This window comes from Antechinus flavipes, chromosome 2 (genome assembly GCF_016432865.1).
Source record: "Antechinus flavipes isolate AdamAnt ecotype Samford, QLD, Australia chromosome 2, AdamAnt_v2, whole genome shotgun sequence".
In the NCBI taxonomy this organism is placed as follows: Eukaryota; Metazoa; Chordata; class Mammalia; order Dasyuromorphia; family Dasyuridae; genus Antechinus; species Antechinus flavipes.
In genome coordinates, this window is record NC_067399.1 from 656,837,538 (window position 1) to 656,856,487 (window position 18,950).

The following is an 18,950-nucleotide window of genomic DNA, read 5'->3' on the forward strand; positions in this document are numbered from 1 at the left end:
GAAGAGAAAGAAGAAGTTTTTATTCTAATTCCTTAAATTGATTTATAAACAATTTAAGATCAGTATTTCTTAACCAAGAGGCAGTAGAGAGAAAGCTGGCTCTAAATTCAGGAAGACCTGTTTCAAGGCTGGCCCCTGGCATATTCTGATTTTGTGTGAAGAAATACTTGGGCTCTCAGGATATTCTCTAAGAGAAGGAAGTTATCCATTTGTGGAGAGAGAGAAAATGCTGCACACTGGGAGTTCTCTATCTACACTAACAAAATCCATCTCCTCGTAGAGCTTAAAACAACTGCCTTAACATTACAGTTTTCCTATGTTTAAACCTGTAATGAAACTTGTTTAGGAATGAATTTCATTAGATTAGCCAACCACAGAGTGTTGCTCTGAGAAGGAATGTCATTCACTAGTATTGGTAATTCACTTTAGTCCATAAATCACAGGTTTTAGAAAGAAAGGACGTAAAGTAGTTGTGTGCCCCTCTGTATAGTCTTAGTATTAATGAGGTATAGTTGATTGTTTTTTAAAGTAAAGATGTTTGTAGTCTTTTGACCAAAACCAGAAAAACAGTAGCAGCAAAATGTTAGCAACATTACCAAAACTCTGATATTTGGCTTACTGATAATTCAGGCCTAGAATACATGTCAGCCTATTAAGGTTAGGGTTAGGGTTAGGATTAGGGTTAGAAAAAACCTCTGAAGAAGTGATGTCAGATTTCCAACTGACTCATTACCTATTTGTTAAAGAGCTATCCCCAGAGAAAGTTCAAGGCTTTAGAGAAACCTTTATAAAAATTTAGAGGATTAAAAAAACCAAAAACAAATCTCAAATAAGAAATATAATAAAATGAGTAGAATTATATTGCAGAACTCACTAATATATAGTGATTAATATATATGAATTATATTGCATCATGTAAAATTATATTGCAGAACTCACCAATACTGCTCAATAAAAACATGTTCATTTTTTTTACCTTCTATATAAATTTCTGCAGAAGTTGAATCTGTCCCATAGATGTTAGAAGCAAAACATGAATAACGCCCTGTGTCATCCTCAAAGGCTTCAGTGATGGTCAGTGAGTGTAGATTTCCTGCCTGAGTGATTTGAACGTCAGGTGAGTTTTCCAGTTCCTTCCCTTCACAGTACCACCTGTAAGAGAAGAGAGGGCTGTCTGTCATAGAGTACAGCTGAAGGGACCCCCCTAGGGCAAGATCAACCAGGAATCAAAATACTAAACAGCAAGATTCATCATTGATAGTATTATTATGATGATAAAAAGAGAATGCTCAATTATGTAGCATTGATACTGTGGGAACAAGTTACTTATGGGATTAAAAAATCCTTCCTCCTAAGATTAGCACAAACCCTAAAGAAGCCCAAGAGTCAAGCAAATTAAAGGATAGATACTTTTATGGATCAACTCTCCAAAGAACTTCAAGGGCTTTATTTTCTGCAATGAACAAAACTTTTAAATCTGATCAGGAGATAATATAAAAGTCATAGGTAAATAATGTAGATAACTATTTAATTCTTAAAAACTCCAATGGAATCCTGTTTATTACATTTGAGGTGGCAAAACAAATGAATTGAGGAACTTCTGTCAATAGAATAAAGGAAGACATGATTGTAAGGATTCTAGATCTATGTAGATCTTAGATCTAAAAGAATTTCAGAGATCTAGAAGTTCTTAATTTACATATATATGTGTGTATATATATATATATATATATGTTTAAGTCCATAAACTTGGAGGGGAAAATTATTTCAAAATATTATTTTCCTTTGTAATCAATGTATTTTATTTCATTTATTTAAAATATTATTCTGAAAAGAGATTTATAGGCTTTACTAGGTTGCAAAAGAGAGTCCAAGAAGATACAGAAAAAGTTAAGAACTTCTAATTAGTCCAACCTTCTCATTTTATAGATGAAAAAAAAAACTGAAGTCTAGGAAGATCAAGTTATTCCTCAAGTTCATACAAGTCTGACTCCAAATTCAGTTTTCATTTTTGAAGCACCGCTTCAGATGTTGCCTCCTGGCCCTCTTCCTGGTTCCCAAACTTGGAAACAGGGCCACAGAGGTATTCTACTACTTTTCTCTAAGACAAATCCTCCTATGCCCTTGATTCCCTTCCAAAAATATTGTTCTAGAACAGTAGTTCTCAAACTTTATTACTGAGGAAGTATCCAAAGAGTTTTTGCTTAGATGAGTCATATTTATAGATATTTACCATATTAGAAATGAAAATTAATTTTGAATGTGTAAATCCTCTTAAAGGCTTTCAGAGACCCCCAGGATTCTCTGGACCATACTCTGAGAATCACTGATCTAGTACTTATCATCATCCTTCTTACATGCTTCTTTAATTTGTCACCCACCTCTAATTCCTTCCTTATGAAACATGTTCTAACTTCCTTTAAAAAAAATAGACATTCCTTTTCCTTACTCCAATTATAGAAATTTTACCTGTGTTTTTTTTTAAACTGAATAGTGATTCATTTATTCTTTGCATCAGATTTTTGTACCTTAATACAATTCTTTTTCTTTTTTTTAATTTTATAATAACTTTTTATTGACAGAACCCATGCCAGGGTAATTTTTTTACAACATTGATCCTTGCACTCACTTCTGTTCCGATTTTTCCCCTCCCTCCTTCCACCCCCTCCCTTAGATTACCTGTGTTTTTATAAACAAGATTCTCTTTCACACTCAGATTTTGTTTTTAACTTAAGCTTATTTTAGGGCTATTTGCTGACATGTGTTTTCTTTAGTGGATTGGATGCCACCTACTAAATCATGACTACTAGACGTATTGCTTTCAGAAGCTAGATTACATATTGATTTCTCCTTCTCTACATATACTACATATTAGTATATTAAATTACTTTGTTTAAGGCTATAACTCAGGGAAGCTGGTCAGGAACTCCTGAAAGCCCCTTAGGATATTATTGACTCCAACTTGAGGAAACCACCATAGTATAATAAATAAAGGGCTGTATTTGTATTAAGAAAAACCTTCTTTTGAATCTTAGCTCTGACACTTAGTAGTTATGTGACCTGGACAACACTCTGAACCATTGCTTCTTTATCTGTAAGACTGGGTTTCTGAAGGCTTCTGAAGGTCCCAGGAGGCTGTTAAGGCTGAGATGGTGTTCTAAACATCTTAAGTGTAATTTTAAAAATTAATTTTAAAGCTTATTATTAAGATCTAACTATTAAGTTTAGAAAATAAAATAGCACAACATGAACATAGATAGCTAGAATTTGGGTTTCCTATGTGACATGTACATGAAATAAAGGTATTTTATACAGGATGTCCCCAATGTCTTAGTGCTGTTTTAAATGGCTGATTTTAAAGAATTATACTATGTATAAATAAATAAATGTGTACAAAAAATTTATATGTTATAGATTCAGAAAATGGAGGTTAGAGGTGTAATGATATAATGATAGCCTTGGGTCAAATAGCCTGAAGGTTAGTCCTGAATGATGGTCACTTGTGCTTTTGTATTAAATTATTATTGAGTCATTCGTGACTTGATCAGTTAAATAATAAAAATGTGTAAAAATCAAAATCTCTAGGCAAGGTGGCTGCCAGAGAGGGAGACAGAAGCTGGTAGATCACTTGAGTTGTGAGTTGTAGAGTGCTAAACTGATTTGTTCTCTGCACTAAGGCTGGCACCAATATGTTGATTAAGGGGCCACTGTTCTATCTAAACGTGAATGAAGTGGCCTAGGTTGTAAGTAGAGCTGGTCAAAATTCCTATGGCAATTAGTAGTGGGATCCGGTCTGTGAATAGACACTCTAAATCCTATGTGAGTAAGGGAAGGAGACTTGTCTCACAAGAAAAGAAAATCAAAATCAATGACTGATTGAGCTGTTTTCCCAATGATCTAACTTTATTTCCCAATGTACATATTCCTTAAAGTCCATAAACATGCTTTCCTCATTCTTATATTGATCCCTTATATTTCTCTCCTGTGGAATTCCCCTCCTCTTTGGGTAGGAACTGCCTTTAAGACTCAGCTGAAATTCTTCATGAATCTTTCTAGTCCTCACTGATTTCTTCCTTTTCTAAATGCTCACTGTACTTGTAGTCTACATATGATACTTTGCAGCACTTAGATGCCATAGGGTTAAACTCTTAAAATTGTTACCCATATTGTTTCCCAGCTAGCGGTATGTTGGCAGGGCTCTGTCTTTGACCCTGTTTTGTTCAACATTTTTGTCAATACTTGGATGAAAGCACAGATGGCATCTTTATCCATTTTGTGGAAGACAGATGACATGAAGCTTGGTTCCATATTAGGTAGCAGAACTATCATCCAAAAATATTCTGACAATCTGGAAGACTGGGCCATATTTAATAGCCATAATGAAATAATTTAATAGGGATAAATACAAGGTCTTGCATTTGGGTTAAAATGCATAGCATCATTCCAGAAGGGATAGACATGGTTAGACAACAGTTCATAAGAAAACATTTGCATGTTTTGGTGTCCTGCAAGGCCCATGTGCACCAGCAGTGTGACATGGCAACCAAAGAAGTAACATGATCAGGAGAAAAATTTGAAACACAAGGTTTTGCAGGGGTGGGTGCTGAAAACTATCTTTGCTTGAATTTTGAAAAATAAAAAGCTATTATTAATTAATTTTTAAAAATAGTGTAAGTTCCTTGAAGGAAGGGAGAATTTTTATTTTTTCTTTAACATAGCTCCAGGCACATAAGTTAAGTTCTTAGTAAATGCTTTTTGATTGCTTGATTAATTGATTTGCTGTGATTTAATCCATTTTAATAACTTCACCTAACAACTCATTTTCCATGAATATGTCACTGGCTAAGTGAATTATTTGATCAGAGGCCAATTCTTTGTATACAAAATAAAGTGTCTTGAAAATCTTAAAAAAAAGAAAAAAAGAAATGACATGATCTGAGGCTAACAGAATTACAGTGTCTGTAATTAGTTAGTAATTAGTAGGTTCCTCCAAAGGAAGATAGATATTCTGGCCACAGTCTGCCTTAGTCCGATCTGATCTTGCATCTTGTATGAATTGTTATTAAAGGACATGGACAAATATGTCCAGGGGAAGGAGGCCAGAAAGTTGAAGGGCTCAAAACCATGCCTTATGAGAGTAGGATAAGATAGTCCCCAGTAGACTGTAAAGATAGATACTTGGATGAGGTACTTATTTGAAAACAAATTTCCACATTTGTGTGATGATGCTACATTCAGAGATGAACTTGGTGGAATAGGATGCTATGTAAAACTTGCTTTAAGTCTGAGCTCACTCTCCCTAGGGCTGAGGATGGTACCTATTTTAGCTTGGTGCTGAATTGAACTAGAGATACTAGCCTAAAGAAGAGGGAAGTTACAGTGACATGATCACTAACTTCAAATACCTGAACAGTTGTCATTTGGAAGTAATATTAAACATATTCTTGGATCCTGAGGGTTGAACATCAGCCAATAGACAGAAATAACAGTGAAATAGATTTCAGTTCAATGTAAGGAAGAACTTCTTTATGATTAGAGCTGTTAAAAATGGAACGGATTGCTTTTGTAAGTCATAATTACCCACCCAGGCCCACTTGCAGTTGTTAATATAGATCTCTGTTCTTTGTCTTTTTGAGTTTGTTCTTTTCTGTTTTTAATTGAAAGAACATTAGAATAGGTTGCACTAAGAGATGATTGAAGCCATTTCCAATGATTTTGTAGAGAGCCATCTACACCCAGAGAAAGGACTGAGTATGGATCATGACATAACATTCTCACTCTTTTTGATGTTGTTCATTTCCATTTTGTTTTCTTACTTATTTTCTTCCCTTTTTGATCTGATTTTCTTGTGCAACTAGAGAATTGTATAAACATGTTTACACATATTTATATGTAAATTCAATATATATTGACTATATTGAATTGCTTGCCATCTAGGGGAGAGGGTAGGGGGAAAGAAGGGAAAATCTGAAACACAAAGTTATGCAAGGGTCAATGTTGACAAATCATCTGTGCATATGTTTTGAAAACAAAAAGCTTTATTTTAAAAATAGGTTGCATCTTCATAAGTTTCACAAGAGTCAGGAGATAGAGTTGCCTGAGGATTGGTAGCTGGAGCCCATGCTAGATTTTGCAGACAGCTAGAAGTCGTGAGCACTTGTGTTGCCTAGTCAAGATGTGGATCAAAGGCATCCAAGAGGGAGTGACAGTAACTCATCCATTGATTGTGACACATTCAAAAGTGAAGTTGGTGGGAAAGAATGCTATATGGAAACTAAGGATGAGCTCACTTTCAGATGGAGATAATGCAGGGAAAAGCATTCCTCTTAGGTATTGGGTAGAGGGAAAATTCTGTTTGTATTTCTGGTCTTGCTCTGTATTTTCAGTAAATAACCCCTTTATAAAAGCTAATTGGTATTAACTGATTAAATAAAAATAGCTAATACCTAGCGGTTGACATTGGAGAGAGCACACTGGGCTGGATGGTGTTAGAAAAAAACAACTTCCAGTCAAGATTGTTCCCTTATGGAGGAGATACACTTTGCTCTGGAGGATCCAATTTATTGGCATGAGTGGAAAAAAGGAAGAGAACTTCCTGAGTCTATAAATGTTACCATTATCTGTCAAAAGATATAAGAGAAAAGTTGAAGATAATTTCAAGGTTTAGAAATTGGGAAACTATAAGAATGGTGGCATCCTCAACAGAAATAGGGAAGCTGATGAGGGATAATGATGGAAAAAAGATAATGAGCTCAATTTTGAACACGTATTTGAGACCTCTGTAGAATATTCAATTGGAGATATGCAGTGATTGATGATACAGTATATGAACTGAGAAAGACTAAAGCTGACTCTATTGATCTGGCTGTTATATGAACTGAGATAATTTAATTCATGGGAGCTGTTGCAATTATCAAGAGAAGGAATATTAAGGGAGAAGAGAAGGCCCAGGAGAGAGCCCTGGGAAAAATCCACAAAAAGATAGTGAATTATGGATGATGAATCAGCAAAAAAAGGCTGAGAAGGAATGGTCAGGCAGAAGGAGTTACAGGAAAAGAGTGAAAGCAGTGTCACAAAAAATCAAATACAAGGTCAGAGTTTGAAGGAGGAGAGAATGAAAAGTAATATTGAGGTGATTTAAAGTGTAGAATGGGAAGAAACATAGTTTGGGATGAATGGCTTCACTTCATTCAATGAAGCATGAGGTACATTCCTCTTTTGCGGATTGGGGAGGACCCATATAGGTGGCAGAAAAAAAGATGAGGTTGTATCAGATACTGAGAAGAGTACGGTAAACACAATCAGAGAAGAGTAAAAGTATTGGTGTGTTGCTCTATGGGATTACTTAAGATTAAATAACATACATTTGTGGTGAGTGGTGAGGCAAATGGAAAGATGGTTGGATATTATGGTCAGAGGAATTTTAGAGTTATGCATTATGGAGGTGGGTCATAATAGGGTCATAATGAGATTAAGAGTTTAACCTATGGGGCAGAGACAAGATGGAGAAATTTTTTCTGTAAGTTTTTTTTTTCCTGAGCTTTCCCAACCCACTCCTCTAAAAAAAAACTTTTAAAAGTGTGTCAATCTTAATTTGAGCAGGATCACTAAGAAGAAATCACAATGAGTCATTTTTCCAGCCCAAGGCTACTTCAGATGACTGAAAGAGAGATGATTTTGAGATAGGGGCCTGTGCAACACCGTGCTAAATAACACCAGGGGTGGACACCATGTCAGTGTGGCATAGCAGTGGCAGTAATATCCCCCAAAATTTTTATTATCTAGAACTCTGGGATAAATCTAATAAGATAAAAATGGGTCATGGAGGAGAGAATGACTGCTTTCTCTAAGATTTTGTAATAAAGGAAAGTCATACACAGTTTGACAAATACTAGGTGTGCATAGGGCCATTAAAGAACTAAAGACCTGATCAGAAACAGATTCTGTGCTAGCATTGGTAATAGGACCAGGTAGTATTTAAAGAGAGATTTCTTCTTTGTGTGTGTGTGTGTCAATTGGAGTTAAGTGACTTGTCCAGGGTCACACAACTAGGAAATGTTAAGTGTCTGAGGTTGAATTTGAACTCATGCCCTTCTGACTTTGGGCCTTAGCTGAGTAAGTATTGGAACACAGACTAAGAAGTCAGTGACCGGACTATTCCCTGAATAATATCACTTTGGAAGTATGAAAAATTTACACACCCCTTAGATCTATCTGTGAAAGCACAAGAATGATCTAAAAGACCAAAGCTCAGGTCAATCATCCCTAATACATGTAAGCAGATTTCAACTCTAACAAAGTACAAAGTAAAAAAATAGGTTGGAAAAATGAGCAAGCAGCAAGAAAAAAAAAACTTCATCATTAAAAGTTACTATAGTAACAGAGAAACTCAAGACATAAACTCAGAAGACAATGACTTAAAAGCATCTATAAGCAATGCCTCAAAGAAAAAAAATAAGTTTCGACATAAGCCCAATAAGAATTCTAGACAGAGATAAAAGAGCAAAAAAAAAAAAGATTTTTAAAATCAAAAAAGAATGATAGAGCAATTTAAAAAAAAATGGGAGCATTGTAGGAAAACTATGAAAAAAAAGCTTTGTAAAAAAGGCACAAAAATAAAAAGAAAATAACTCCTTAAAAATCAGAATTGCTCAAATAGCAAAAAATGTACAAAACCTCACTAAAGAAAATTACTCCTTTCAAATTCAATAGGTCAAGTGGAAGCCAATGACCCTATGAAACATCAAGAACAATAAAATAATGTCAAAAGAATGTATAAAAATAAGAAGATATGAAATATCTCACAGGAAAACAACTGACTTGGAAAACAGGTTGAGGAGAGATCATTTAAGATTTGATTATCTGGCTAGAGGATAAAGTAGAAATTGAAAGAATCCACCAGTTATCTTCAGAAAGTGAACCCAAAATGAAAACTTCCAGGAATATTATCACCAAATTTCCAAGCTCCCAAGTCAAGGAGAAAATACTGCAAGCAGATGGAAAGAAAAAATTCAAATACGATGGAGCCACTGTCAATATTGCATAAGATTTAGTAGCTTCCACATTAAGGGAGTGAATAGCATTACAAACAAACAAATGCAACAAAACTGAGTATAATACTCCAAGGGAAAAATGAATATTTAATAAAATAAAGGACTTTCTAGCATTTCTGATGAAAAGCCAGAGCTAGAAAGAAAATTCTATATTTTCACAAGAAAAACTTGTGAAGGCAAGTCTCAAGAGAAGCATAAAAAGATAAATATGAATGGAAATAATAAAGGACTTAATAAAGTTAAGCTGTGAATATTCCTACAAGAGAAAATAATACATGTAATCCCTAAGAACTTATCATCAGGGCAGTTAGAAAGAGTCTACTCAAAGAAAGTGGATGGATGTGAATTTATAATACTGGAATGATCTCAAAGAAGAATGGAAAGGTGAGAAAGAGGAATGCATTGGAAGAAGGTGAACACAAAGGGAAGAATGCGGGAAATTATCTCACATAAAAGAAGTATCTAAGGAAGAGAATTTAAAATGGAAGGGAAAAAGGAGAGAGGGAAGTAGACAACACATGAATCTCACTCTCATTTTAACTGGAACAAAGAAGGAAGACTGGATATATACATACAGTTGATTTAGAAATTCATCTTACCAAACAGAAAATAGGAGGGAAAGACATGATAAGAGGGTGGGTACTTTAAGGGATACAATGGTCAGAACCAAAATAGACTTCTGAGGAGGGGGGAGAATAAAAAGAAAGAGGATAAAAGAAAGATGGAGAGATAGTAATCATTACTGATTGTGAATGGAATGAACTCACCTATAAAAACGAGTAAATAGCAGAAGGGACTAGAAACCAGAATCCAGCAATATGCTCTTTATACATTCTTAAAATAAAGATATACATAAAAAGTTAAAATAAGGAGCATCTATAATGCTTCAGTTGAAGTAAGAATATAAACTATGTTTGGTCACAGTAAGAGTAGAGATCAAGAGGATCAGGATGTTTGGAAGGATATCACATATAAAATGACTTCCCAAGAGAAAGGACAAGATTTTCGGATAAAGATTAAGAATCAGATACTAAACTCCTTGAGAAAAGGGAATTTATCTAGATGCCAATAGAGATCAACTATAAAAATTTAGATAGGGTGATCAAGCTGGATGGAATGATATTTAAAAGAAAAGAGGCTAGTGTAGAGGAAGAGTCTGGAAGTGGTAGTGAGGCACAAGTAGCCTACTCCATCTTCTTGCCCAGTAGGCAGAGGGACTGAAGGTATGTTGTATAATGGAAAGGAGAGCCAGGAGTGCAATACCTTATAAGGGAAGTCAGGTTTCCATGATGTGAGAAGAAAGGAATATATGAGAAAGAAGGCTAATATGAGGGAAGTTTTTAGTAACATTGTAAAGTTAGGAGGCAGCCAGATTGTGATGGACTTTAAAAACCAAGCAGAAGAATTTATATATTACCATAGAAGCAAGAAGTAGTCAATGGATCTTTTCAAAGACTTCTAAAGTCCCTTCCAACTAGAAAAGTCTGATTCTAAACTGCAATCTCCTTGAGGTCATGAATAGTATTTCACTTCTTGTATATACCTCACAATGCCTAGTACACTGCTGGACGTAGTAACTACACAATAAATAGTTATTAGTTGATTATAGTCAATCTAGACATTTCATGTAGTAAAGGCTTGATCATAACTTCTAGAGGATATTCTTTCGGATTCAAATAAAAATCTCCTATTTTCCCCTCCACGATTGGATGGTTGCCACTGAGCTAACATGCAGCCATAACATCAAAATTACCTTTTATTACTTCTCCTATATTCCTTTGACCTTGCTACCTGCTTAGCACTTTCTGAGATTTGAATCATGGTGTTTGACTATAATGATGTTAGTTTTGATGATTGGTTTTCCTCTTAATTGTATTTCTGGTACTGTTATTTAGAAATGGGTATAATAAAGGGAAAAAATAGGCTCACAGATCACAATAAAGCCCCATGGAATTCACATGCACTATAGAATAAATGTGAAGAATATATAAAAGATAAACTATGAATACCAAACAGTATCATTTTAATTGTTTAGATAAAATTCTTCCTTACTAAGTTAATAAATACTTTTTGTGTCTAGAGGAGAAACATCTTCCTATGCACAAGGATCTTGACTTAGGAACAGGCAGAATGACAAAAATACCCATAACCTTTGTCACAAACAGATACAAAGTGCAACCAGCATCCACTATTGTAGAACAATAAAAGTGCTTGCATGAACTGCTCAGAAATATCAAAGATCATGCATCTTTTAGACTTCATTACAACTGGTTCAGCTGTAGTGAAGATTTTGGAGGATATGAAAACATATTGGTCTTGAACACCTGCCTGTTTATATGTCAGAAAATGCTTTCATAGAAATACTCTGACAGATTGCCTTGTTTTTAGGGCTTTAAATTCTCAGGACATAGGGTAGTAGTGGATGCCAGAAGTGATTCATAAGTAATCAGACAAAAATGAGTCAAATGATTTGGAAAATATGTACACTCATCCGAAGGATAAAGAATAATCCATCTCCAATCAGTCAAGAGGATAGAATCTAGGTTTGCTCATTTGACTGGCTATTAAGTAACAACTCATTAAGCTGGCATGCAGAAGATATCAGAGGTACATAGTTCTCAGATGCTAATCCTCTCTAATTGCACACCTCTGTCCTGCTGTTAAGGCTATTTCTTCCCTGTTACCTGAATTGCTGCCTGGATAAATATTATGAACTTTAAATTCATGATTTCAAAATCTAATTTTAAATGCATGATTGTGGCCTACTACTGATAAAGATTATTAATAAAATAATAGATAATAAAATATAGTATAAGCATGTTAAAACAGGATCAATGCAATCTCAAATTACTCTATCAAGCATTCCCTTTGCATTTCAACAAGTTGAGAGAATAATAGGAAGACAAGGAGGCAGAGGAAAAACTTGCAATGAGATTAGTTTGGCCAACTTGGTTTAAAAATGTCTCAAATCTTAACCTTGCCTAAAATTAGTTGCATTAAACAGGCATATTTCCACATATCTCCAGGCTCCTAAATATCTCCTTTATATGAAAAATTCCCTTAGACCTTCCTGAGTTGCCATTTGGATATCCAGTTTTGTTTACACACACTTCAAAGCCATGTTAGTTTTTTTTTTTTTTTTTTTGATAGTGTCTTTCATTTTAGTTCCTCGTTTATTAGTGTCTTTTTGGTTAGAGAGCTGCTTAGTTAATAGAATTAGAATTTTCAGGTCTCTATGTCTTCTCTAAACACAAAGAAAATGAAAAATCTGATGTTTCTTATATATCTAGATCTATCATGTGTTTTTCCAGTTAATATTATAGGTAATATTTGAAAAGTAACAACACTAAAAATAATAATAATAGTATTTATATAGTGCTTTAAGTTTATAAGGCATTTTACAGATATTATCTCATTTTATCCTCACAAAACACATTGGGAGGAAGGTGCTATTATTATCTGTATCTTACAATAGGCAATTACATAATAAGAAAACTATCTCTTCATCACTCATGCAGTTCTAGACATTAACTAAAGGGAGAACAATGTGAACTTTATGGAAATCCACTAGGATTTATGAGAGGGTATTAGCACTTAAGGCAGAGTCGGCTATAGAAAACTTGATAAATAGGTTAATTTTAGCTATACTTCCCCTGTAAGGCCTTCTCTTTCAATTCTAGGAGCCTTGTGCCCTCCTGTGTGGTCTGTCTTCCTACAGACTCTCCTCACCCTAATATAGCATCCTACTCTAATCTGATTTCCCAAATAGAGCCCTTCTCAACACCTTTCCCTTATTAAAATTTACCTTTTTTGTAGCTCAGCTTCTTAAGGCCACTTCTCTGATAGTCCACTAAATTAACTAATATATACATAGATGTTAATAAATTCATATTTTGCCTTTCATAAGCAAAAAAAATGCATTTTCAGAATATGAGAACATCAATATTTGGAATATCTTTATATACTCAAAGACAGCCAAAGGATGATCCCAATGTAAGAGTTTCAAATAAATCAGCAGAAATGAGTCAAATGGTTTGAAATATAGAGACACATTCAACTGATAAAGAAGATTTCAGCCTCAATCAGTCCGGGGTGCCTATGTTAATTTCAAGTACTGGGGTAAAAAAGAGATTTTCAGGTAAATAGATCTACAAAATTACATCCTAGAGATATTCTGCCATCAGAAACAGTTTTGTATGGAAACACTGTTAATAGAAGAAAAAGTTATTAATGATACAAATGATTAAAGTTGTAATAAGTCAATAAAATGATAATTACATATAGTATCTTCAATTGCTCTCAACATCTGGTTATGCAATTTTAACTTAGAACAACAATGGAAGAAAAAAAATCATTAAAATACAGTTTTATTCAAAGAAAGGGTAAGAATATGAAGGGAGATGAATCCTAAATGCCATTATCAGGGACCTTCTAGGTTAAATGAGATATCTTTTTATCTTACGCAATAGACCTAGTTCAGTGGTTATTACACTCAACCCCAATTTCTTCCTTTAGTTTTTCCTCAGTACTACTACTCACAATGAGAAAGATTAAAGTCCTTCAGCATCGCAGTGAGAAAGCTGTAGCTGTGCCAAGCAGGCATCTGCTTCTATTGAAAGTTCATTCGTGCTGCTTAAGGTTACATGAGAATAAACATACTTCTGAATGGTCCAGCTGTACATTCTTAGGAGGAATAGATGTGGGTGAGGGGAAGAAAGAGGGAATCATAACTATTTGCTGAGAATTCCTGTGTAAACCCTTTCATCTGTGGGGAACTAATGACAATTTATTCTGTGGTCCCATAAAATTATATGGCCAAGTTTAACACAGTTTTTTAAAAAGCTAATATTGACAAGTATTTATAAATGTGTTTTTGGTGTCATTTTGACACTGGATACATGAACACAAAAAATAAAATTCCTTATTGAAATGAATTTTTTCCTTCTAATCCATTTTCTAAAGTCTTAAGTAAGAGTCTTAGAGACAGATAGTATTTTTCATCACCACTGAAAATCTAAGTCCAGAGCAAATTTAGGGAATGCACAGCTAAAAAAAATAGTGCCTAAAATATAATAATGATGGATGGAGTGCTTGTAACAAGGCCTGATAAATGGCATGTGTCTGGAATCTTGTAAATCTAATCAAAAGAGTTTCAAATCAAAAAGGAAGGAGGAGGGAGGAAACTGCTTCTATATACCCACCAAAGACCAGCCACAATACATGAAGAAGGAAGACAGTAGAGACACCTAGAAATTCACAAGAGACAAAATCTAAGAAAACGGTTAACTATAAAATCTACGGCATCAGATATCTAAATAGAGGTGCACAGATCAAGGTAAATTGAAAATAATAATAGTAATAGTTATCAGTATATAATGCATTAAGGTTTACAAAGTGCTTTACAAATATTATCTTGTGGAGGTCTTAATGTGAGAAGGCAAATTTGAGATTAGAGGTATTTTTTTACTGTGACTAGGGAGATGGGGTCGATGTATATAGCTCGAGAGGAGTATACTTTATTCAAAAGATACAAGACAGGTAAAAGGTGGGGGTGGAATATTACTATATACCAGAAAGATGCACTTTTATCATGATGCTTCACTTCTCAATAACTTTCCATTGCTTCCTATTTTTGATCACCTTTTCAGTTTTATTGTGTGACTTTCAAGGCCTTGGCTAATTTGGTCCTATAGCTTTCTTTATTACTGTTAAGCTGATCTCCTCATGTTTTATTTCAATTCTATACTGTCTTCTTCCCTTGAATATCTTACTCCTCAGTCTTGCCCTTCTAAGTCTTAGCTTGGATCAGTCATATCATCCCCTGCCTTTGCTGTCATATATGCTACTGAACAAAGCTGTAGGAAATCAAGTAAATTGAGTTGACTGGATTCATTATAAATTGATATGTAATCTCAACAGAACCTTCACTGCTGCAAGGCAATCCTTTTATACTTTCCTCACTCCTTCACTCTCTTCTAAACCTTTTCAGTCCTCCTCAAACCTATACTTTCCCTACCCCTTACCCTCTAAGCTGAAAACCTGGCCTCATATTTTCCTGAAAAAAAAATTGAGGTCATTCACAAAGAGCTCCATCTTTTCCTCTCCTTATCTCAGCTCATCAGATGTCTTTTGCTACCATCTTCTTTACCCTTGTCTCACATAATGAAGTGGCCCTTCCTCTTTCCAAGATAAGTCCCTCTACATGCACAAGTGATCCCATTTCATTCTGTCTTCTCCAGCATCATCACTCTTCCTGTTCTTCAAGTTCTCTTGTTTATTGGCTGTGTCCCTATGGGAAGACTCTCTACGTCTCCCCTCAAAAAACCTCATTTGATCCATCCATCCCAGCTAGCTGTTGTCCCATATTTTGTGGTTCAACCAGTAAGAGCTTCTTTTCTTCACTTCTTTTCTTCCTAGTCCTTTTTTAAACTCTTTTTTGTCTGACTTCCACCCTCATCATACAATCAAAATTACTCTTCAGGTTTACTAATCATCTTTTAATCACCAAATCTAATGGCCTTTATTCAGTTTTTAGCCTTCTTTTCCTTTCTTCAATACTTGGTACTGTTGATCACCCTTTTCTCCTGGATACCCTATCCCCTCTTTGTTTTTGGGATACTGCTCTCTTCAGGTTCTCTTGTTATCTATCTGATCTCTCTTCTGTCTTCTCTGAGGCATCTTCATCTAGGTCATATTCATTATCTAGGAACACAGATTTCTTTCTTCTTCTCCTATATTATTCCATTTGGAAATCTCATCACTGTTTCTCCTCATTACCTCCTACTTCTACTATTGCAATAACCTAATGTTTGGTTTGACTTCCCTAAGTCTCTCCCCGCTCTAATTCACAAAGTGTAATTAATTGTGAGAATGTCCTCTCAGCTGTCAAACTGATGTTCCTAAAGCACATATCTGATCATATCACCCCCCCCATCTCCATCAATCAACTCCAGTGACTCTCTATCACCTTTGGGATTAAAAATAAATCCCAATGTTTGGCACCCCACGTCATTTGTAACCTGCCCCTCCCCTTTCCACCCTTCTTACATCTTGCACCATTACCCTCTCCCACCATGTACTTGACAATCCAGTGATACTCTAACACTCCTATGAAACAGGACTCTCCATTTCTGATTCTGAGCATTTTCTCTGGCTATCCCCTATGCCTGGAATGTTCTCCTCTTCATTTCCACCTCCTGACTTCCTTGGCTTTCTTCAAGTTCAAGCTGAAGTTTCACTTTCTATGAGAAGCTGTTCCCAATCCCCTTTAATTCTAGTGTTTTTCCTCTGTTGACTATTTCCAACTTATCTATACATAACTTGTTTGTACATAATGGTTTGCATGTTGTTCCCCTACATTCATCATGATATGGATGTAATCCTGAGATTGTAAAAGTTATGCCAGTGAAGTATAAACCTTGGAAGTTTCACTCCCATTCCAGAAAGGCTTCTAATATAGCCCCAGCTCAGCATTATATTAGCTTTCTCAGGACAAGCCTAATGAAGTGTGTAAAGGCTCATCGCTACTGTGCTGGCTGCTAAGTAATTAATTTTTTGTCAATGACAATCTGTGAAAACGAGTTAAAATATCAAATTGCCTGCAATTCTATGGAACTTTTTTCCTATTTCTGCATTGACAGTGTCGGGAAAAGAGGCTTAAAGTGTTAAGTCTAATATTGTTTTTAAGCCATTTATTAATTGAATTGTTAGTGTAAGATATTGATTGAGATTCTTATCCAGGGATCAATTAATTGACAAACTATAGAAAGAACTGAGCCATTTCAGAAATGAAATTTTTAGAGACAAATCCCTAAGCATGAACAACAAAAGAAAAACCTAGGAAGAAGCTAAATTGGCATAATCCTAAAGTATGAGAGGGCCAGCATCTGGACCAAGGAAAACTCAGGTCCAAACCTAGTCTAAGATCTGGATAGAGACATCTGATTGATGCATTGGAGGGCAGGGGTGGTATGGAGTAGATTAAAAACTAGATTTAGACCCAAAGTAGGATAGAGTCTCTGAAGCCAGGAAGACCTGGGCTCCAAACACTTATTCTAACATATACTGGCTATTTGACCCAAGAGAAGTCACCTAAACTCTCAGTGGTCTAAAATTGGAAGTGGCAGAGAAGGACTGACCTGAATTGATAGAGAATTTCCACACTCAGAAATTCTCTGTACTAAGGAAATTACAAATCCAGTCCCTATCCCTAATCTATTGATATTCTTGCTGTAAAGGAAAACAGCAAGACAAAAAGATCTTGAAGTTAAATGGAAGGATGGCTCATAGATTCTCATGAAGAGGCAAATAAAGACTCTATTAGAGTTTATCACATGTTCCAAAGCAACCAGGAACATCATTTCATAGGACATGTGGTCATCTAGATTTGTACTACCCATGATAAACATTTGCAAAAAACAACTATAAGGATAACAAATGTATTCACTTACATCTGTTGCAGAGGATGAAATTCCATGAAGTATTCAATTATCCCTCCAATTTGAATTAATAGGTACTTTAATACTTGGTGACTTCATTGCAAAGATATATATATAGAGGAAAATGGCAAAAAGTAATTCAGAAATTCAGAACCAAAAGAAATCAAAGTATTGAAGACTAAATAACCTCTCACCTGCATATCACGAATAATTTTTTCAAGGAGAAAGCTTGAAGGTCCTAGGCATAAAAACACCAAAAATTCCATGCAAAAAAATAGTAATTGATTATATTCTGATAAAGGAGAGAAGAAACATTTAGGAGGCACTTCCAAATCAACTGTCTTTGTATAATAAAATCATCAAGTTTTTAGGAAATATAAAAAAATCAAAACCAGATTAGAGTAATAAAATGAGAAGATATGGAATACAATTAAAATCGTTAGAACACCAAGATAGATGATCACTACCATTCTTCAAGGAAGTCAACTGATATAAATCAGTCAAGAAAAGAAAAAAAAGTCCAAAGGGCTTAGAAACAATTTTATCTAAGAAATACTTGATCTCTGATAAGCAGAAAGACAGGAGTAAGAATAATTCTGGTTGGAAAATAAATTCAGCTGTAAAATATTTTTGAGGGGGATGGTAGGAGATAAAACTATGAGAAATAGTGAGAAGGGAAAACAATTTAGGGCAAGTTTACAAGAATCCTAAATTAAGAGGCAGCTGGGTGGCGCAGTGGATAGAACACCAGCCCTGAAGTCAGGAGGACCTGAGTTCAAATTTGGTCTCAGACACTTAACACTTCCTAGCTGTGTGACCCTGGGCAAGCCACTTAACCCTAATTGCCTCACCAAAAAGAAAAAAAAAAAAAAGAATCCTAAATTAAGCATGATCCCACTGAGACTATTTCAAGCTGAAACTTGGAGAAGGAAGGATAATGGAGAAAAATAGAAAAGAACTTTAAAGGAAATAGTTTTATTCACTACTGACAATGCAACTATCACATTTGAGCTCTGATATTAAAAAAAAAAAAGAAGCAAGGAGCATAGGCAAAGCAACTGCACATATTTAAATATATATATATATACTTAAGTACACACACACACTTATATAGGAGTTCTGTGCTAAAAATGACATAATTTGGGAACCTCACCACATATGAAATTGATGAAGATATTACAGATTTGGGAAGATCATGGCTATTATTAATATCAACAATTAATTCATATACTTACTTTCCTATCACTATAACATTTTCATGAAAAAATTTACACAAAAAATAAGGGCATACTTAATAAAGATAGAAGAAGAGAATAGGAGGCTTTTTCTTTTTCTTTCTTTTTTTTTTTAAGGATACTTTTTAAAACAATATCCTATAACAGACTAACTCTTTACTAGAAAGGAGTGTAAGATTTAATTGTCTCTATTGACTATAAAGAAAACATTTGATTCAGTGTCC

The 18,950-nt window shown here is 34.8% G+C and overlaps 1 protein-coding gene across 2 annotated transcripts in view; it reads right to left on the reverse strand.

The window, feature by feature from the left end:
* The window catches only part of MYPN (myopalladin), a 110,654-nt gene that overhangs the window by 63,201 nt on the left and 28,503 nt on the right, over nucleotides 1–18,950 (reverse strand). For both annotated transcript variants that reach the window (XM_051982579.1, XM_051982578.1), the window contains exon 3: nucleotides 977–1,152. In XM_051982579.1, coding sequence (XP_051838539.1) covers nucleotides 977–1,152 — 176 coding nt within the window. The remainder of the gene's footprint in view (nucleotides 1–976; nucleotides 1,153–18,950) is intronic.